The sequence below is a fragment of the Abrus precatorius genome, unplaced genomic scaffold (genome assembly GCF_003935025.1).
Source record: "Abrus precatorius isolate BTA unplaced genomic scaffold, Abrus_2018 Scaffold7, whole genome shotgun sequence".
Lineage (NCBI taxonomy): Eukaryota > Viridiplantae > Streptophyta > Magnoliopsida > Fabales > Fabaceae > Abrus > Abrus precatorius.
Genome location: NW_020874417.1, coordinates 15,864,351 through 15,886,633, shown reverse-complemented (window position 1 = coordinate 15,886,633; position 22,283 = coordinate 15,864,351). Strand labels below are relative to the sequence as shown.

The 22,283-nt window shown below is 32.5% G+C and overlaps 1 protein-coding gene across 5 annotated transcripts; it reads left to right on the top strand.

Moving 5' to 3' along the window:
- Nucleotides 1-7,886: 7,886 nt before the first annotated feature.
- Nucleotides 7,887-21,424, top strand: LOC113872579 (protein PAM71-homolog, chloroplastic). 5 transcript variants are annotated; one of them, XM_027510234.1, is made up of 12 exons: nt 7,907-8,209; nt 8,724-8,745; nt 8,839-8,979; nt 9,826-10,009; nt 13,343-13,390; nt 14,142-14,238; nt 16,399-16,562; nt 16,756-16,821; nt 17,515-17,565; nt 17,643-17,747; nt 18,062-18,163; nt 21,236-21,424. In XM_027510234.1, the coding sequence occupies exons 1-11, from the start codon at nt 8,089-8,091 to the stop codon at nt 18,125-18,127; spliced, it is 1,065 nt and encodes a 354-aa protein (XP_027366035.1). In that variant the 5' UTR covers nt 7,907-8,088; the 3' UTR covers nt 18,128-18,163; nt 21,236-21,424. The 5 variants fall into 5 exon arrangements, with proteins under 5 accessions (XP_027366033.1, XP_027366032.1, XP_027366035.1 ...); XM_027510235.1 differs by lacking the exon at nt 8,724-8,745 and having other exon boundaries at nt 7,907-8,213; nt 8,821-8,979; XM_027510232.1 differs by lacking the exon at nt 21,236-21,424 and having other exon boundaries at nt 7,887-8,209; nt 8,724-8,979; nt 18,062-18,286.
- The last annotated feature ends 859 nt before the right edge of the window (nt 21,425-22,283 follow it).

Below are 22,283 nucleotides of genomic sequence, written 5' to 3'. Positions count from 1 at the left end.
GTGAAGAATATGCATCTTCCAGTCTTTGGTACAAGGAAGTTAGATTCTATGTCTGATAAGGAGCGGGGCTTTGAACATGAATGTATGTGGTTTTATTAGGCTTTTTGTTGATGATATGTATATAAGCTTATTCATCAAGAGATGTATGCAAGAACCTTGTGGCAAATGCTTGAGACCCTATATGCTTTTAAATCAGGGGAGCAATAAATTGTACTTATTAAAGAGTTTTGTTAAATTATAGTATAAGGATGAGTTGCCTTTTACAGAGCACTTGAGTGAGTTTCAAACACGTTATAATCAGTTGTCAGTTGCAGATATCATATTTGATGATGATGTGTTAGGATTATTCCTATTGATAACTCTACTTGATTCTTGGGAGATATTTCAGGTTTCTATGATTAGTGCTACCTCTAATGGTGTTGTTTCTTTCCAAATGGAAAAGATTAGTGCTCTCAATGAGGAGATGAGAAGGAAGGCACAAGGTACTTTTTCTAGTCAGAGGTGTTTGTTACTGAAAATAGAGAGAGAAGTTAGAAGAAGAAATTGAAAGGTGGTAGAGACAATAGTAGAAGTAAGTCTAGATCTTAGCATAAGGAAATTGAGTGTCAATATTGTCATAAAAGGGGCACATACAAAAGCATTGTTTTAAGTGGAAGAAGGAGAATAAAGGTAAGAAGAACAATAAGAAAGAGAAGGATAATGATGATGGTGATCATGTGACTACTACTACTAGTGATGATCTTGTTATTCTTTGTAACATTGACTCAATGAACATTATATCTAATGAGAGCATGCGGATAATTGATAGTGGTGCTACATTGCATGTTATAGCTAGGAAAAAGTTCTTCATGAAGATGGGTAATAATGGTGTGTCCAAGGTGATTTATATTGGTGATGTTTGCTTGCAAACCAACATGTGAATGCAATTGTTGTTTGGAGCAGTCAAACATGCTTTAGGTGTTCATTTTAATTTGGTTTCTATGCAAGTACTTGATGATGGTGGTTATGATAACCATTTTGGTTCTAGAAAGTGAAATCTCACCAAAGGTACTTTGGTTGTGGCTAGAAATGAGAAGATTTCAAAGTTGTATTGGATAGAAGTTTTGATTGCTAAAGATAGTGTTAATGCCATCGATATGGAGGAATCTTTGTGGCACGAAAGGCTTAGTCATATAAGTAAAAAAAGACTGAACTATTTAGCAAAAAGGATGTGCTTTTTAGATTGAACAATACAAAGTTGGAGAAATATTCTCATTGCATGGTCGATAAGTAGACCAAAAATATCCTTCAAGAAGCATCCTCCCTCTAGGAAATCTAAGCTACTTGAATTGGTGCATTCAAATTTTTACGATTCTCTAAAAGCAAAAATCTATAGTGGTACACTTTGTTTTGTTACTTTTATTGATTACAATTCTAGAAAGTTGTGGGTCTATCTATGTTTTGAAGATAAAAGACCAACTATTGTAGAAGTTCAAAGAGTTTTTGGTTAAGAGACAATCAAGTAAGAAGTTGAAACGCATTCGTACTCATAATGACAGTGAATATTCTAGACCATTTGATGTCTACTACAAGCAGCATGGTATTGTACATGAGAAGACTCCTCCTAAAACTCAACTAAATGGTTTAACAGAGAGGATAAATAGGACATTGATTGAGAAAGTGAGATGTATGTATTTTGAAGCTAAGTTGTCCAAACATTTTTAGGGTGAAGCACTATACACGATGGTGCCAAACAAAATTTGGTTTGGCAAAAATGTCAAGCATGATCATTTGAGAGTGTTTGGTTGCAAGGCATTTGTGCATGTTCTGGGGGATAAAAGATTCAAGTTTGATGCAAAATCAAGACAATGTATCTTTATTAGTTATGGTGATAATGAATTTGGTTACAAGTTCTATGATTCTTTTGAGAAGAAGCTTGTTAGAAGTCGTGATGTGAAATTTATGGAAGACTAAACCATTGAAAACATTGATGAGGTGAAGAAGTCTACACCTAAGGAAGACAATGACATGATTGATATTCATTCAGTTTAGCCACTTACTCAAATCTGGATAATGAGGTTTAAAATGATGTGCAACATAATTATGTTAATGACTAACAATATGATTATATTGGTAATCAGTAACATGAAGATGAGGTAAATATTCCTGTTAATGATAATAATGGTGAAGAGGAAAATGTGATGTCACGGGATGAAAATAATGGTGATGCTCTTGAATCACCTCAAATTCAACTCAGGAGATCTAACAAGGAATGACAACTATATACAAAATATCTTCCTCGTGATTATGTGATGCTTACAAATGAAAGAAAACTTGAGTACTTTGAAGAAGCCATGGAGAGTGAAGAAAAGCAAAAGTGATTGAATGCAATAAAGGATTAGATGAAGTCCTTACATGATAATCACACTTTTAATTTAATGAAGTTACTTGAGGGCAAAATATCCTTGAATAACACATAGATCTATAGAGTGAAGCATGAAAGTAACTCTATCTCCAGAGTATAAAGCCAAATTAGTGGTGAAGGACTATAATCAAAGAAAGAGTGTTAATTTTAATAAGATCTTCTCACCTATGGCAAAAATGACATCCACTAAAGTTGTGTTGAGTTTAGCTGTTACTCTTGATTTAAAGGTAGAGAAAATGAATGTGAAAACTATCTTCTTTCATGGTGATTTGGAGGAAGTAATTTACATGAAGCAACCTGATGATTTTATTGCTGAAGGCAAGGAAGACTTTGTTTATAGGTTGAGAAAGAGCCTATGTGATTTGAAGCAGGCTCCAAGGCAGTAGTACAAGAAGTTTGAGATAGTTATGTGTGAGCAAGACTATAAGAAAACTACTTTTGACCAATGTGAATTTGTTAGGAAGTTTTATGATGATGACTTTATTGCTCTGTTATTGTATATCAATAACATGCTTATTATTGGAAAAAATATTTCCAAACTTGACAAGTTAAAGAAGCAAGTAGGCGAATCATTTGCTATGAAGGACTTAGGAGCTGCTAAAGAGATTATTGGTATAAGAATTTTACGTGATAGAAGGGAGAAGAGATTGTGGTTGTCACAAGAACATTACATTGAGAAGGTGTTGTAGAGATTCTAGATGGAAAAGGCAAAGAGGGTGAGCGCTCTTCTTGCAACTTATTTTAAGTTGAGTTCTAAATAGAGTCTATCAAATGAAGCTGAGAAATTAGACATGCAATGAGTTCCTTATGCATTTGTGGTAGGTAGTCTGATATATGCAATGATGTGTACATGACCCGATATAGAACATTTGTTGATATAATCAGTAGATTTATGTCAAACCCAGGTAAGAGCTTGAAATGTTGTGAAGTGGATTTTGAGGTATCTTCGTGGTACTGTTGACATGAGACTTTGTTTTGGTAGTGATAAGTCTACTTTAGTAGAGTTCTCAGACTCAAATATGGCTAGAAACATTGATTCCTAGAGGTCTACTATGGACTATATGATTAAATTTGTAGGGGAAGTTGTGGCTTGACAATCTAAGTTGCAGAAGTCTGTAGCTTTGTCAACTACAGAGGTAGAATTTATTGTCATGACTGAAGCATACAAGGAGTTGCTATAGGTGAAGAAATTCTTGCAAAAGCTTGCTTTTGTTCAAGAAAGATATTATTTGTGAATAATTAAAGTGCAATTCATCTTCGTAAGAATCCAACTTTTCATTCTAAGTCCAATATATTGATGTGAGGTATCATTGGATACAAGATGCTTTGGATGCTAAGTTGTTAGAGTTAGCCAAAGTTCATACAGATGATAATGGTGCTGATATAATGACTAAGGTGTTACCAAAAGGAAAGCTTGAAGCTTGTTATGAGATGATAAGTCTATAATTAGGCCATATTTTACAGCCCATATATTCATATTTGACATTTATTTCATTTGAGTTTTACACTAATTTATATATTAATTGTGCAATTTGGTATAAAGAGGCCGTAAGTGGATGTTGGGTGCATTTTGGACCCAAATTGATGGAAGATTAGAGCTTCGCAACAGTCAGTACGCCTAGACCCTTTCAACAAGTACGAGGGTGCTGCGAGCCCATACACGGTCGTGCTTAAGGCCTTGCACGACTGTATTCATCTGCGGGAAGCCCAATTATGAAGAGTCTTTAGGGTTTTTAAACCCTATTAAAAAGGAAGACCTCAGGCATTGAAAGGACACCGTTGGACATCTAGTCTTTTGCTTTCAGATACACTTCTTATCTCCTTTCTCTTGCATGGGATCTGTGGCACATGCTTGGCGAGACTTGGAGCTTCAAGTGACCGTGCTTGAAGACTGAAAACTCATCTCATTCTAGTTTACTTTTCTTTATGGCTTTGTTTATGATTGTTTTAGTTCTTTTCTTTAGTGTGAGTAACTAAGTCCATAGCTAGGGCTATGAGAACTATTGTTCATGAATTTATGAGATTTTAATGTTTAAATCTAAATTTGATTTCCGTTCTGTGATTAGATTTTATCTTATTGCGCTTCTCTCTTAATCCTAATTAATTGTATCGTCAGGCAACCGTACTTCTATTAATTAATAGATCTATAGGATAAAACGATACAAAGGATTAGGTGGACCAAACCAATCTTTCTCTTTTAATCGTTATTAAATTAACAAGTTCATAGGTTCCTTAAGCTTTCTTAAATTGATGTCTTGCATAACCATTGAGAATGTTAATTTAGAGAAAAGAATATTAATATTGCATGACCATTGGATATTAATAGTATTTGTATAGATGATTGGTAATCACAAGGAAATTGGATTTAGAGTTAAACAGAAAAATAACATAAAGGATTAAATGAGGAAACTCATATGTCCTAGGTTCCTCTTCGATAAGTTTAACCAAGACGGCAACGATGCCAAAAACTTGTTCGGAGGGCAAATGTACCCATCGAGAAGTAATAAAGGGTTCTTAAATTAAGTTCTCGAAATATTGTCCCACAAGGATTATTTTTCAATTATTAAGAGTTTCCTAATTCAATTGTTTAAGCTTCAAAGATATAAGATTAATTAAAACAAGAATTTATAAAATTAATTATAAACTGAGAGTAATGACCATAAGGCTTATATCTAAATAAGTTATAAAAAAATGGTTAAACACCTTGAATATGTATGATAAAATTACATATTTCTATTTTATCAAAATATGTAATTGAAATAACACATACAAATTAGTGTTATGTACAGATCAAATAACAATAATGCAAAAAACTCTAGCAAGTAGGACTCTCTCTTAGAAAGTATGTAATATGAGTACTCTTCAACTCTAACAAAAAAAAAAAGATTAGGGTTTATGATTTAAGATTTTATTTATTTTAAAATTTAATTTTTAATATAATATAATATTATAATTTTGATATAAAATTATTTAATATATTATTTTATAAATTTTAAATAGGCCATTCTAATAGACCTAATTGACTTTTTCTTAAGTTCAAGCCTAACTTATTTAATTAATTAAACCTTTTAAAAAGTATAAATTAAGTTTATTACTTAAATAGGTTAAGTTATACTAAGCCTTAAAAAGGCTAAGTCGTAGGCTCTTGTCAAATATTCTGACTTATTTTTATCCCTAGGTATGAGAAAAGAGAAACTCTTTATAACAAAACATTGAGAGAGAAGAAAGAAAGAGAACCCTTGTTGTTTTCGCACATCACCTTAGCATTATTTTTTATATTACAATTGTAGCTTCATTATTTTTCAGAGTTAGCCACAATCTCCATAATTAATAACTTGATTTATTAGCATATACTTTAATAATGATCACTTACTCCTTAATTTTCTAATATATTCTCTAGTTATAATTGTATTATTTCTTGATGTCTAAATATATTTCTTACCGTTAATAATTTATACTTTGATGTCAAATTATTTTCTTTTATAGTCATTACCTTGTATTTTGATGCCAAAGCATATTTTTTTCTTTTACAATAATTACTTTATGCTTTAAAGTCAAAGCATATTTCAAAGTTCAAATCATTGCACTTGGATGTTACTATTCACTTTTGCTTAAATGTCTAATTTCCTTCAACATTCGTAGCCATTTAGCTTGAGGAAATCAGCCTAAATTTAGGTCACTTTACTACTAAACTTATTTGCCAAATTGCTTAGCCTTAATTGTCCAAAATTAATCACTATTTTTTCTCCAAAATTGATGTTAATTTTATGTTAATTTCTCAAAAAATTTAAAATTAAAGCTTAATAAATTCAATAATCTTACTTTGAGTTTTTCTATGAATGAAATTTACTTATAAGGTCATTAATCTTTAAGAAATTCAAAAATTAAATTCTATTGGTTTAAGTTTTAAAACCAATTAATCCTTTACTAATTTAATTCTAAGAACAATTAAGAATATAATTCACATGTAAGCAAATGAAATTTCTTTCTTAACTATATTTATTTAAAAAAAGTTAGTGAATTTAATGACGTTATAAAAACTACAATATTTATTTAAAAAAAGTTAGTGAATTTAATGACGTTATAAAAACTACAACAAGAGTCATATAATTTATCAATATTATAATGCTTTGTATTATAGTTTATACCATCTTAATTTACTCTAACCATGATTTTTAGTAGTTGCATATTCTCTTCCATTCAATCTTATGCTACACACTTTGATGTTGTATAGAATTAACATGTAACTTTTTTAGTATTATAGTAATCAAAATATTTTATATTTATTGTATTTATCTTCATATTATCTTAAGAATCAAAATAATTTCAAAAATATTTATGGTTTTTCATAATCTCATTTTGATACAGCAAAACAAATATTTATATTTATATTTAAACAATAGTTTATATTACATATATTTAATGCAATCATATATTTATACTGATTTATGTAATTTTTATTTATTTATTTTATACTATATTAACTAGGACGTATTTTTTTTATAAAAGAAACTTAAAGAAAAAAGATGGTACCTCATTTTAAGATAAAGAAATAGTCAAAGTTAAAATAAATAACTTACATTTACTCCATTAGAGAAAACGAATGAAAACTTAAACTTATAAAATATGAAATATAAGACAATTTCTTACTAAGCATTTGAAAGGACTTATAACTAATTTATAAAATTAGCTTATTAAAATAAACCTTTTTAATTTATTTCACTAAAATTAATAATCAAATATATATAACATAAATTTTATTATAAAAATAGTTAATTAAATAATACATAATTAAATTATATATTCTAAATCATATTGTAATTTCTTATTTTAATATTTTAATCATAATAAATTAATTACTTAATCATAAATTATCATAATTACTCAATATTTCTCTTTAATATGTTATAGTTTTAAATTTATTATATTTTAAAATTATAATTTTATATTTAAAATTATTTAATTTAAATTTTTTTTTCTGGAAGCATAATTTATATCATAACTATATATTTATATATTTTTAACTTTACAACCTACTAGCTTAAATTTGGTGAACACAGTCAAATAATTATATAAAATTTTATTTTTAAAATATAATAAAAAATATCTAAATAAAAAAATAATGCATAAACTATTTTTTTTGTGGGTATGATTTATGTGTGAGTGCTAATTACTATTAAATAATCATAAAAATATTTTAAAAATAAATTTTATTCAAGTAAAGATGACAAAAATATTTTTAAAAAAAATTAAAATTCAATTAGAGTGAGTGGGATAAGTAATTTCATTTTAAATAAATTAATATAGTTATATATATATATATATATATATATATATATAGATTAATGTAATTTTTATTGTAATATTTTAAATTTATTAAATCACTTGAGATAAAATTATTTCCCTTGAAATATTTTCGACAAACACAAGTAAATTTGTTGAAATTAAAACATATTTAAAGGGATAAAAAAAAAAGAACTAAAGAATGGAGTGTCCGTTTATCTCCCTTTTGCATACGTGGCAGCCTTCAAGAACTATCTGTTTCTGGCACCAACCTTAGCTCAACTGGGGAACGCTTGTTTCCTTCAAAGTTTGAAACTTTGTGAAAAAATTGAGCTCTTTTGACAAAGATTTGCAGAACCCAGAAAGCCAAAAATGAAATTGTAGACACAGTTTTGTCTAACATGCAAGGGTTGGGTTCTCATGCACCTTTGGTTTCAAGGGGAAAGGCTCCTCCTTTGTTGCCACTGGTGCATGCATTACCATCTTCTACTTATTTATCCACAACCGCTATCTTATCCCCATGTGAGTGGCGTTTTCTTACACCCATTTAAAAATTTCTTATCTTTTACTTGGATTCAAGTTTCAAGCAGCTAGTTATGCTCTTAAGTCTTACCCTTTAGTTTAAAATTCATAGGGATTTTTTTTTCTGTTTTGGTTAGCACTAGTTGAGTGTGTGTTTTTATTGTTGACAATGAAAATATTATGCTCATATGGATATCCAATTCGGGTGGGCCAAATCCAAAATTTGTACCCTTATGTTGTTCGATTCGACGTAATTATGATAGCAAATTCAAGATTTTGTGCTGTGAATTGTTACTTATTCTACTTTGTTTTGAGGTTATGTTTTATCATATGGAGTTCGATGCTGTTCTAGTGATGAATCATATGTTTACTGTTAATTTTGATCTTTGACATCCTAATAAAATCTTATGTATGGATTTTATGCTCTCTCACATCTTAGCTTTTATATGAATTATGTTCTTTGTACTCATGATTGTTGTCTTAGTGAGTCACGTTGTGCCTAAATTATATATAGTAAGATGGAGACATAAATCAAGGTTGAGCTTAGCCCATGGCACTATTCGAGCTCAAGCATCCAATGTTAGTGGTGTTGGATCTGGAGATTATGGAAGATGGAGACATAAATCAAGGTTGAGCTTAGCCCATGGCACTATTCGAGCTCAAGCATCCAATGTTAGTGGTGTTGGATCTGGAGATTATGGAAGCAATGGTGAGAAAGACAGTCAGAACGTCTTTGAAGGAAATGCTATTAATGACAGTTCTTCTAAAGTGTGAGTTTTCTTTTGGTTGATTTTATTTAAAGTGCAAGAGATGGTCATTTAACACATGGTGGGATAAAGCTTGGTTGTTGTTGTTGGAAGAGATGACCATTTGGGAAAGGTGGCTACAGGAACATATTAGGATAAACTTTTGGTTTTAAAACTTTAAATGGCATAATTGTTGCTGACACTATTAATGTTGGTGTTAGAGTTGAGTCTTTTGATACACAAGGTAACCAGCCATAATCTTAATTCCTAACCTCAACGAGCTTTGTATCAATAAACCTGTTTCCTCTGCATTGTACTCTTTCTCCTTCCCAATTATTTGTTATCAATCTGAGCCTAATCTGGCTGGGAATTTTATATTGTTATTGTTCAAACAATATCAGATGATCCTCTTCTTGATATTGGATCAAATTAAAGCTTTGGTTTGTGCTAGTATTTTTCTATAAGGAAATTGTGTTCCTCCATGCAATATAACACTTATAATATGCCTCATATTGACTTAGCCTGATGAATCTATGCAAGTAAAAAATATATTCCTCTGGCAGATGAGAGCTCATAAAAGATACATACATACTAAATAAGGCAATAACTTGAAGAGAAAATTAGCACTAATCATGTCACCATTTGAAATAATAAAGGATTAGTTGTTTATGTCACACGTGGAATGCATCATTCAAAGAGAAAAAAGTCTTTAATTTATTCAGCAGATTGACATTGGACATTATGTCTATTGGGTGTTTTGTAGGTTGATTTAACATGTCGTAAATTCTTTTCAGTTGATTTCTTTAGTGTACTATACTCATTCATGGATCTATTAGAGTTCTAATGTAAATATATTTTATGATTTGGCAGTGTGAAACCTCCTAATCAGATCCCTTATCCTCTCTCTATAGCTTTTGTGCTGTTGGGATGTTCTCTTGTGTTTTCACTAATAGCCTTTGTGAAAGGGGGACCTTCATCAGTCCTAGCAGCAATTGCAAAATCAGGATTCACTGCTGCATTTACATTGATATTTGTTTCAGAGATTGGGGACAAGGTACTTTACTGTTATTACGAAGACTTTCTGTTGGATCCTTTTGTTTTCATTCTTAACTTTGTATGTGATCCTTGCTTTTAGTAAGTTATTGTTTCTTAGAGGCTCAGCATACTTATTTAGTCACAATAAGTTCCCACCCCATAGCTTAAGATGTTAAGTGGATTCCCAACAATGGTTTTTCTATTTCCAACACACGCCAAAGCACAGTTGATTATTCTGAAATTTGGATTTAGGCCAAACTTAGTCCCAAAAGTTAGCTCATAAGGTTAGGATTTCTTAACCTTGTAAACTCTACTTTGGCCATAACTATGGTAGATGTGGGATCTTAAACCAAGGTTGTCAAAAGTGAGTTTAAAGGTTGGAAAGGAGTAGGAGGGTAAGTGGTGAATAGTTACACGACTTATACGAGTCAACTAAAATGCTGAATTATATTTAAACACATACATACATGCATAAAAAACAGAATAAAGAGGAAGTATAACCCTTAAACCACATCAACATGTAATAAAACTTATACTAAAGATTCATAAGGTCTTAATATAACTCAAAAGTCATCATAATGACATAATTTTTTGACTAAAATAAAGAAATGCATAAAACTAAACAGTATAACAAAATAGTAGGTATATTGCAGCAAACACCCAAAAACTAGTTTTTCTTTTGAAAGAACAGCAACCCTTAACTGCACGAAACAGCTGCACACAGCAACAGAGAACTGGAGAAGAAAGAGTAGGTGCAGCAGCTCAGCTGCCCAAAGATAGAAATAAGTAACTAAGAAACCCTAATCCAACAAATGAAAATGAGCAGAAGATGCTTAGAAAATGTCCAGTGTGAGGGGGACCAAGGCAGAGAGTCAAACGTTTCTTTCTGGTTGGGTCGCATAGTTTAGGGTTCATTAAGTGTTAAAAATAGGCTTTTAAAGTGAAACGGGTCACACAACCTGACCCACATGTGGAACTCAATCCAGTGCGTTTTTGGTGCACCATTTCAACAATTCAACAATCTGGAGCTACTATCCAGTCCGCTCGAAGCAGATTTGTGAGTTACAGTGCTGCATGACTCGCTAGGAAACCTGCAACACATTGAATCATATGCTTCAACAAGTTAAAGCGCGGCTTTGACAACCATGCTAAACACACTCTTTCATACTCAAGATTGGAAATTTGGAGTGTGAAAATTGTAGGACTGATTCTTTTCTTTTAATTGCACTGGGGAAACCAGTGGGGACCAGGGACGCTGCACTGGAAAGTTGCGGTGCTAGGTAATTAACAGTGGAAAATCCACGGGGTCAAGTTAATTACTCTAGGAATCTCCATGGGGCAAGTTTTTTTTCTGTTTTTTTTTACAGTCAAGGTTGGTCTAATATTAGATCTTCGATATTAAATTTGGGCTTAGGCCTAACTCAATCTTAAAGGTAGCTTATAAGGTAAGGATTGCCTTAAGCTCTATAACCTCTACTTTGTTCGTAACTGTAGTTGATGTGGAATCTCAACAATTATTTACTTAATTATGAAGAATATTAGTTCCCAACACCAAAGATCAAACTCTCATTCACTTGGTTGTAGAGGTTTTTATACCATATTGACATCTAACTCTCCTAATAGCTTAAGTTATATTAAGTGGAGACTCAATTATGGAATTTATATTTCTAACATAATTTATTAGAAATTGAAGGAACATGATAGAACTGGTACAACAAGGAAAGACAAAAAATGATTGAATTGTATTACTAAGAATTTACACAGTTCTGTACCCAATGTAAGTGCAGACTTTTCATACAATTGCCAGAAATATTCGAGAGATCTTAGCAACTCTCCTACACAGACTTATTCACTTACAAAATGACACCTTAATTCTCCTAACTCAACATCCATCCCTTGTAACTGCCTCCTAATTATGAGCTAACTGATTGTTCTCTAGGTTGGGCCTTAACTTTAACTGGCCTACTCTTCCTTTTCCTATAATATACTCTTTTAATTATGGACTTATTGCTATCAGAACATACTGAGATCTTGATGATAACTGATGTTCTACCATGCTCAGATCATTGTCAGCTTGTGTAAGAATACTTTATTCTTGTAAGTGTTGTTGGGTTGTGGTTACTGGTTTGTTAATAGCTATCATTAATGTGTGGAAAGAAAGTAGTGTTAAGGGATAAACAAGGCAGCGATTTACTGATTTATGCAGGAGACCATATTCTTTCCTGCAATGGGGAGGGGGTTAGTTTAGAATACAATATTTCAAGGATAAAATACTCCGGTGTTCCAAAAATGCCAATCCTCTAGAGCATACATAGGGAGGATGTTAGAACCAAGGCAAAGGAGCAGATGATTGATACCAATAAGAGACCTAAAGTGTGGAAGGTTTATGTTAGGAGGAAGGGTAGAAAGAGTCAGTTGTTAATATTGCTAACTGATACTATAAATAGAGAGTAGTTTCTTGATTAAGGCATGTTCTATCTTGGTTGGTTGTTTGGGGAGAATTGCATTCTCTGTTCAGGAGCTATTAGCTCTAGGGGATTCTTTGCAATCCAGATTCTTTCTAAGTGATCAATAAGATCATCATTTTTCTTCAATCTTTTAATTGATTTCATCTCTGAACCCTAACAGAGGAACACCACCTTGTGCTCTCTAAAAGATGCCGTGGGTAATGCCCTTCATAGAGAAGCAACGATTATTTAGTGTAGGGAATTGAACCTCACTGGATTGGTAGGATTTTAAGTGAGGGATTACTAGTGAGGTTCTTAAGTCACCTTTCCTCCTCATCTTATCTTTTACTTATTCACCATGAATCTCTACCTTTCTCATTTTAAGTGTGCCCTTGCCTCCTACAATCCCAACCAGCACGCCACACTATACTTAGCCTCCATAAATCTGCTACTTACAGATTCCTAGCAATCCCACTTAGCTCTCAGCCCAAACTACTTATTGTCTAACCAAATATTCTTCATGGGTGCCAGTGCCACTTAGGCACCTTTTCATCCAAAAAAGGAGGGTTGCTGGTTCTGTAGCTAGCAAATTAAAATATAACAAGTACTTACAAGAATTGTTAAGTTTTCAAGTTATCTGGATCAGTAGAACTCTTCATGCTCCAAGAAAATATCAGCTTAGCCATGAAAATCCTACAGCGATTAAAATTATAGTAATATTATTGTCTTATTTTAAATCCTGCTAGGAATGTGTTTAGTTATGTGGTTTGAGTTTTGTAATGCCACAAATTTATACATAAAAATAAAACCTTATGTAGATTGTTAAGGTTTAATTTTTCATTGAACATTCATTACACATGTATGTATTCATGGACCTAAAGTTTATCCCTTTATCTTTTGACCAGACATTCTTTATTGCCACACTCTTGGCAATGCAATATGAGAAAGGATTGGTAAGTCTTCTGACTTCTTTTCTTAACATTTGTCTTCCTCCTTCCCCTCTACCAGCTGTCTCTGTGGCACAATCCCATTATTGATGTGATGATATTCAGTTTGCTTTGTTATTGTTTTAATTTTGTTTTCTTCTATACTTCCTGATTATTAGGATTGAAATTACTTTTCACTATGGTTTATTCCCTCTCTATTGTTCTTTATATGGACCAGCAAATTCCAATTTCCCGTATATTGTCACATGAATCTCTACTGTGCTCTAGTATAGGTTTGACCTGCAAGAAATGGCAAGAATGCAACCTCTTATATTAGTGGAGTTTTAGAATGTTTAAACATTTATAAATGGATGGTTAATATATCAGCTTGCAGTAAATTTGTGATTACTGATTAGCTTCCTTGCCAATTGTACCCATACTATACTACTGATAAGATCCTTTTTGTAACCTAGAGTCCTAGACAAATAATTTTACTAAAACATTGTTTCTGTATAAGCCATGCCTGAATCTGCATCTAGTAACCTGTGTAGGTGTACCAGTTATTACATTTCCTTCTTGCACTGTCTAACTTGTTTGTTAATTAATTAATTAGATAGTTTAATCATGAAATAACATATGTTTGATTGGTAATCTAGCCCAATACCCATTTTGGGTTTGTACCTATCCGCATTAATTCTACTTACTGATTATCATAGCTGTATAATTTAATTTTGGAACATAATTTATATATTTAATAGATATTGTATATGTTGACCAGGTCCTATTGGGAGCAATGGGTGCTCTTGCACTAATGTCAATCCTATCTGTTGTAATCGGCCGAATCTTTCAATCGGTGCCTGCTCAGTTCCAGACCAGTGAGTTGTAACCTATTTTTGCATGTCTTTATAGTGAAAGAATTCAATTCACAACATTTTGGGCAATGCATAATACTGAACTACTGATTTAGTATAATATGTTTGATAAACTACACAAACAGATCTTGCAAATGAATTGATATTTTGTGTATGAGCTGGAATTGGAAAATTAGTATATCGCAAGGTTTACAGGTTTAATGAAAGCTAGAGAATAGTTTTTGTCATTAATTTCTTTTTTACATTAGTATGTCTTCTCTAATTATATTTGTCTCTTTTTAATTCTATTTTGACGTGCAGCAGTCTGTACTAACTGTAATTGGCTTTTTAAATTTTGGTATTTAGTGGCTCGTGCTATGTCAGAGACCAAGTCAAAAGGATATGAACTGTATTATTAATGAAGAAGAAAAATACTGCTGAATCAATTCTGCAATACCCAGAGCAAAGCTCCTAAAAAACTTCACACCCTTGTCCACTACTAACAATCAAAAAGCATAACTGACCCATTCTCTCTCTTTCCCCCACCATATAAAACATTACATGTCAATCTGCTCTTTGTAACTAATTTTTCTCTCTAACTCCCATTCTGGCCCTTCTTACTTTTCCTACTATATGTTTTCCAAATTCAAGACCCATGACTGAGTTGGACTGGACTTGTCCACTTAGGTTCATGGGACCTCAAGGCTAACATCTGGAAATTGAGTGGAAATTGTGAGAGCATCTTCCCTAAGTAACATCTTCAGCAGGCTGCCCTTTCCACTTGATTAACCGATAATGAACACCACCCCTTTCTTCTGTTTGTATTGAACTGCAAGAATCTTCTCAGGAACTATGTTTGCAGCCACTTCTAGCTCCAACCCAGTTGGCAAATCATGTGCAGGCTGATAATTTCCCACTGCCTTTTTAAGTTGAGTAATGTGAAAAACAGGGTGGATCCTAGATTAAGGAGGTAGTTTCAGCTGGTAGGCCGCTTTAGCCACCAGTTTTTCAATCTGTTATGGGCTATAGAACCTAGCAGCCAGCTTGGAATTGATCCTCTGGACAACAGTATGCTTCCTGTGAGGCCTTGGTTTGAGGAAAACCCAATCCCCCACCTCAAAAATCTGGAGCTGCCTCTTATCAGCAAATTTCTTGATATGCTATTGGGCCCATTGTAAGTGATATCTCAGTTGTCTGAGAGCATCATCCCTATCAACTAATTCTCTTTCAACTGATTCCACTTTGGTTTCTCCTAAATCATACTTCACCAAAGAAGGGGTTTTCCTAGCATATACAGCTTGAAAAGGGCTGACCCCTGTCGTAGCATGAAAGTGGTATCGTATCACCATTCTGCCCAATGCAACCAACAACTCCAAGTCTTTGGCTGTTCAGAGAAAAAGCAATGTGAATATGTCTCCAAATATCGTATCACCATTCCTTAAACTTGGGCAATCCTCTCTTCTTAAACTAGTTTTTGGGGTTGAGTTAGGTCTAGTCCATTTCTAAGAGAAACATTTGGAATTTTTTATAGAATTGGGAACACTAGGATCTTAGAAAACAGTCCACCTATTTATTCTTCTAAGTATAAGCAAGGAGCCGAGGAGTGTTACGAATGTACTCTCTAACACACTCATTTATTAACTAAATTTTTTGAAAATAACAAAAACATGAGTGAGACTCGTAGTGAAAGTAGGAGTAGAATCTACATAATTTTTGTGATTTTCAATAAATTTCTGTCAATCATAAAAAGTGTGTTGAAAGAATGTGTTAAGAGAGTATGTTGCTAACATTTCTCATTATAGTTGAAAGTTGTTTTAAGTATCTCAGAGTGGAATGCAAGTTACAGTTACCTTGTTCAATGTTGATATGAAATATTTTGCTATTATGGCCCTTCTGAGCTTCCACTACGAGAGACTAAAATTTTATTCATCGGCAGTAAGTAGGTTTTGGCTTTCGTAGTGTCAATCTGTCGTCATTATTCACTGTACATTTTACATTAGATGACAATATTGGAAGTCTGTATGCCATAATTTTCATTCAGTGTTTGTTCAACTTTTGTTCAGCACTACTGGTTTCAGGGGAATTCTGTAGTATTGAATTCTCTTTATACCCTGGCTGAAAGTTGATCTAGATCATTTCTTATGATAGTAACTGATGTTTCTGCTCTGTGTGGTCTACCAACAGCCATACCAATTGGAGCATACGCAGCGGTAGCTCTTCTTTTGTTTTTTGGCCTAAAATCAATAAAAGACGCATGGGATCTTCCATCAGATGTGGTTAAGAAGGGTGATAACAGCATTCCTGAACTTGATGAACTTGCTGAAGCAGAGGAGCTTGTGAAAGAAAAGGTTTGAACCCTATGCATAACCTAGAGGCCTGGACATTTATTCATATATGAATATTTTGGCTAGTTTTATAATACACCCAACTCAGTACAATATGCAAGGCTGGTGGCATAGGTGGTTACATTATTTAATTTTGATATTGCCAATTTTAACTGTCATTTACACCTTTAACCACTTCTTTCCAAAATATTTTTAGGCATCGGATGGGCTTTCAAATCCACTTGAGATTATCTGGAAATCATTCAGCCTTGTATTTTTTGCTGTAAGGCTCCTTTTCTCTTATACTTTCTATTGGGCAACAGCTTAGCATATATGATAGAGATAGACCTCTGGAAGTTTATGTGAGAAGGGATAAGAAGCAAACTGAAAGTCAGTAGCCCTGAATTATTACTGTATGCAGTTATTTAGGAAGTTATAGAATGGTGTGACAGTTAGTGCGAGATTCTGTGTTTGGAGTTTGGGGATGGTTGTTCATTGGGTAGTTTTTCTATTTGCTAAATGCAGAAGGAGACTCCTTGTTAGGGGAAACCCTGTGTTGTCCATGTTTTGTACCACAATTCTGGCCTACAAACCAGACTGTTTCCAGTAATTAATAATTTAATACAAATTTCAGTGTTTACTCAAGTTAACAATATATTTCTGATTGTAAATTCATTACTATAATAAAACAACAGAATATAATGCATTGTGAAAATCTTACAATTTTTTTGCATTTTCTTAAAATGTTCCCACTACTCTCCATAAATATAGGCACCCTCAAATTAAAACTCGGTACTGTTGATCCATGTATTATGTTCAGAAGGCCCAGTCTCACGCTAAATAATTATTTCCTGGTTGAATGTTAAATTTTAAGTTGTTGGTAGTGATCATTAACACTGTATATATAGAATCTGGCAGTTTGTATTGGTTTATGTTTTCAAGCATGAATATTAATCTAGTAACTGAAATTGCATAGGAATGGGGAGATCGCTCAATGCTTGCAACAATTGCACTTGCAGCTGCTCAGGTGAACTTTTAAATTCTGAGATAACTCACAGCTTTTGCGTAACATATTTAACTACAGCAATATCTTATTCTTTTCAGTCTCCTTGGGGTGTGGCAAGTGGAGCCATTGCTGGACACCTACTTGCAACTTCTATTGCTATTCTTGGAGGAGCATTCCTTGCCAACTACATTTCTGAAAAACTGGTATAAGTCATAACTTGATTGAGGATTGAATGCTTGAACATTTTAATTTAGGACAAATTACATTCACACTCCTTATAATAAAATTTTACTCAATACCCCTCTTTTTTTTAGCCTACACAAACATCCCTTAATTTATATAATAACATAACACCGCATACCCCTCTCAATTACACAAACCAACTAAATTTCTTATACAATTATATGAATTAGGAGAGGCTAAAGTAAAGTAGGAAAAGGGAGGAGTATCACGTGAAATTTTGTTAATAATATTCAAAGGCTGTGATTCTAATGTAAGTTCCTTTCTCTTTCTTCAGGTTGGCTACTTGGGTGGAGGGCTGTTTCTAATTTTTGCTGTAGCCACTCTTTTTGGTGTTTTCTGATTCATTGCCACTTGCCTTACTTCTTTTTTATGTGCAATATATTGAAACATCTTCATTTTCTTTATTCAAATAAATAAATTTTTAAGGCAAATGGAAAATGAATTTATTTCTATTCATGAACTCAATAATAAGATAAAGACAAAATTTGTATTTTCCTCTTAAGAAAGCTTATAGCATTCTAATTGGAGTCAAAATTTCCTATGGTAAAATTTTGAAACTTCGAAGTAATTGAATAAAATTTAACTCTGCTTTTAACAAAGCATTTAGTTTATTTCGAGTATATATAAATTTAAGATTTTCACTAAGAACATTTTCAAAATATTCATTCCAACGAAATTAGCTCAAGTATCATAAATTCTAAAATTTGACGTTTAAAATCATTTACAAAATTTAGTCATTACAAGATATAAATTGAATAAAGTAATACATTTTTTCAAATGGTCATAGTTTCTACAGAATAGTTTTTTTTCTAATATCTTTGGATTATAATTCTAGGATGGGTCAGACATTTTTATCTTTTTACTTCATCACCTGAAATTATTAGTAAAGGTGGGTATCTCTCGTTTTACTAAATTTTTGGTTTAGTATCAGTAAAGTACTTACATGTATGTATAATACTAGAAATATTATTTAACATGGATTAAATTAGCAATATCACTTAAATCATCCAAGTTGTCATGATAAGGAGCCTATGCAGGACAAACAATCAATCATGTTTATCACTTCAGATCATGTATCTCTTTACTAATCTAAACGTCATAATACATGTATTATACTACGTCAATCAATATGTCACAACACACGTGTTCTAATCGCACCTGTTGATGTGTTACAACACATATATCATAACAACATCAATTGATATATTATAATGTATATATTATGACTGTATAAAATCTATACTTCAAACACATTACACTTTCGCATTTATTTTAATTTCATTTTTAATACTTCTAGAATCTCTTGAAGACTTTACAGTTTAGACAGTCGCTGGTTAGCCACTACAATACGGATACATGTGTGCCAACTCAGCTTCTTTTAACAAAGGTATAGTCAGAAGTCTCATCAGGAAATGAATATGTGGCCTGTGAATGCTTTTATTTTCAGCAAATCATTGTGCACTTATTCACACTTAGCATTCACCACTCTCATTTTTTCAAATCTTTTCCGGACTTTATACCCCCAATGTATCTCTGTAACTATTTAAATTCACTAACAACATTTTTTCATTCTTTTTCACATCCTTTTTTATAGAGCAACGTGTCATAATACGTGAGTCTGAACCACATAACTTGGTGTATTACCCTTTGGGTCGTACCACATTACCTGTATTGCAATCACATCCATTTATCTATTCCGACTCCCGTATTATAATCACTTTTTCTAGCATTCCATTCAATTCACTCACACGTGTGATCACTGCACGTAGTCACGCTCACTATGTGTTAAGGACCAAAATCTGTGTTCAGGTAATTGAAGAAAAAGAAAATGATATTTTATTGATTATGATAGGAATCAAGATTACAAGAATTCCCCAGAGTCAAAGCTCCTCTCAGAGAATGTTATTTTCCTCTCCCCAGTCTAGTTGAAAAAAAAACCCCTCCATTCCTCAAATTAACATTTAAATAAAGAATAATAAAACAAACCAAATCTGATAACAAAATATCCTAACTGACTTATTCAAATTCAAAACAGCATTCTAATAACAGAATAATAACAGACTTCCTAATTATTGGTTATTGGCTTTCTTCCTACTAGAGTAAACCTGCCACACAGTGGGCCTTGTAGGGCTTTTATTCCAAAGGTCTTCATTGTTGTTTTGGGGTTGGGGTCCCATCACTATGGCACTATGATCACATCACACAGAAAATCCTTTCTTTATTTAAGAACAGTCAAACACTTGCATCAAATCACAGGTTTAGTCATTTGGCATACTTCACTATTAAACAACATATATGATAATTATATCATTATCATGAAAATGTTATCAACCAACTCATTCATTCAAAATACCTTAATATTTTTCATTATAACCTAGTTCAACCAATATCAATATACCACAATCATTAACAAACACTCGACATAGAAAATCCTCAAACAGTTCATACATCACATATTAATATAATGTGCCGAAGGTCGGACACCTTCGGACTCAGCCCAATTGCATAACTTAACTTACACATTTTCTCGATAATAATAAAGTCTTCTGTCCTAAGGTCAAGCATAATCCCTTACTCCAAAAACATTAAATAACATATCTCGACTACTCCTAACAACATTTACTTAGTAGAATCATAATGTTCCTCAAAGACTGTTTTATTTAGAACCTCTATTACAAGTTACCTTTAGATAGTTATCAAAATAGTTAAGGGTTTCTCATTTTAAGCTACCTAAGGGAGATTAGGGTTTGGGATTAACTCCCCTTACCTTGGAATGATGACCCTTCACAAAATTCACGATAGAATAGCTCCCAACACGGATTTTCGTCCCTAAAACATGGAAATTTCCATGAGAAACTGCGAATACAATAAAGAGGGACGAGAAACCGAAAATCCTAACTCATAAACTTACCTCCAAGCGTTCCAAATTCGATTTCAACCTTCAATTTAGCTTCCAAACGGCTTTAGAGACAATTTAATCAGTAAGAACGGGTTGAAAGTAGAAAGAATCGAAAGGATTTCAAAAAGAAGGATGAAAAATGAATTTTCCGAACCTTAAACCCTTAAATACCCCTCTGACCGCGAAACGTTCGCTACAGCCTCGCTGCAGCCACGCTTCTTGTCGCTACAACGAAAATCTCATAGGAAACTGCACTCTGGTTTCTGCAGAATCTCGTTACAGCGAGACTGCACCAAGAAATGCATCCCTCACTATCACTCTCTCTCTACAACAAGAAGGCAACAGTCTCGCGCCTTCCTTTCAGGATCGTCTTGCTACAGCGAGAGCACCTCTGCACTACATACTTAGCCAATTTTCCAAATCAACCAAACCAGCCACATAATTCAGCGCACATACATTCACATGAATAAATCAATATATATATATATACATATATATATATATATATATATATATATATATATATCCTTACAAAATTTGGAGTGTTACATATATCACTGATGGAGATAAAAGGAATAAGTACAACACATGCTCGAATGCAAAACAAATGCAAAGAGAACAAAGACAAGCTCATATTTTAACTTTGTTAAAGATTTCCTTGAGTAGACATTAGGAGCAAATTGCTCACATGGTTAGATAATAAGAAGCATGGAATTTGCCATTAGAGTTAGGTATGAAGAGAAATCAAGGATTTGGCTTCAATCGTAATATTTTGTGATTATTAGTTGCATTAACAGAATTTGAGAATTGATAGTTGTAGAGAGTAGGTTTTACACTGTTGTGGAATGTGCGGTTTGATATTTTTCAACCACTTAGGGGGGCATATGAAAGAGCTCATACAAACTTTATTTAGACATAAAAATAACTTGATCCTTTTATAAGATTTTATTTGTTTATTTATTTCAATAATTTTTATGAAAAGAAGTTTAGTTTGTTAAGTTTCACGATCAAGCTTATAAGCTCTTATTTATGTCACGTGTGCTTTATTCTCTACAGAGCTTTACATAGAAAATACATGCGAATGTTTCATTCCTCACAAAATTTGTCTATTTTCATGAATTTTTGTGAATATTCTTTTAATGTCGCTCTTTGAAATTCAATGAAATTTGTCATCTGACAACTTAGAATTAGAATTTAATAATTCAGTTGCAAATATATGCTCACCTTTCCCAGTTTCAAGAACAAGTGGCCGTAGCAAAATAGTTTTTTAATATTACCAGCACCAAAAATTTCAGTAACGTACATAACATTAGGTGGTTATACTAAAATTATTCCCAATTTTTTATGCAAGGCATTTATACTACATAACAAATTTATCATGGTGATTATCTTTGCTTGAGTTTTTATATGAGAGGAGGGAGTTATAAACCCTTTAAACTTTCTTAATCTCATACTTTTAAGTATTTTTAATTTAGAGAGTTTTGTATTAATCCTCCTTTCACTTCTTTTCCATTCTTCTTTCTTATTTTTCAAAGACTTTTTTTCTCTTTCCAAACTTTCACTAAAGTTTAAATAAATTTGTGCCAATTTAAAAATT

What these genes read in the sequence shown, in the direction of transcription:
- LOC113872579 (XM_027510231.1), top strand. Translation starts at nt 8,089, where the DNA reads ATGCAAGGGTTGGGTTCTCATGCACCTTTGGTTTCAAGGGGAAAGGCT. An exon ending in AGGAGCTTGTGAAAGAAAAG is followed by an intron (nt 16,563 to 16,755) that starts GTTTGAACCCTA and finishes AAATATTTTTAG; the next exon opens with GCATCGGATGGGCTTTCAAA. An exon ending in TCAGCCTTGTATTTTTTGCT is followed by an intron (nt 16,822 to 17,514) that starts GTAAGGCTCCTT and finishes GAAATTGCATAG; the next exon opens with GAATGGGGAGATCGCTCAAT.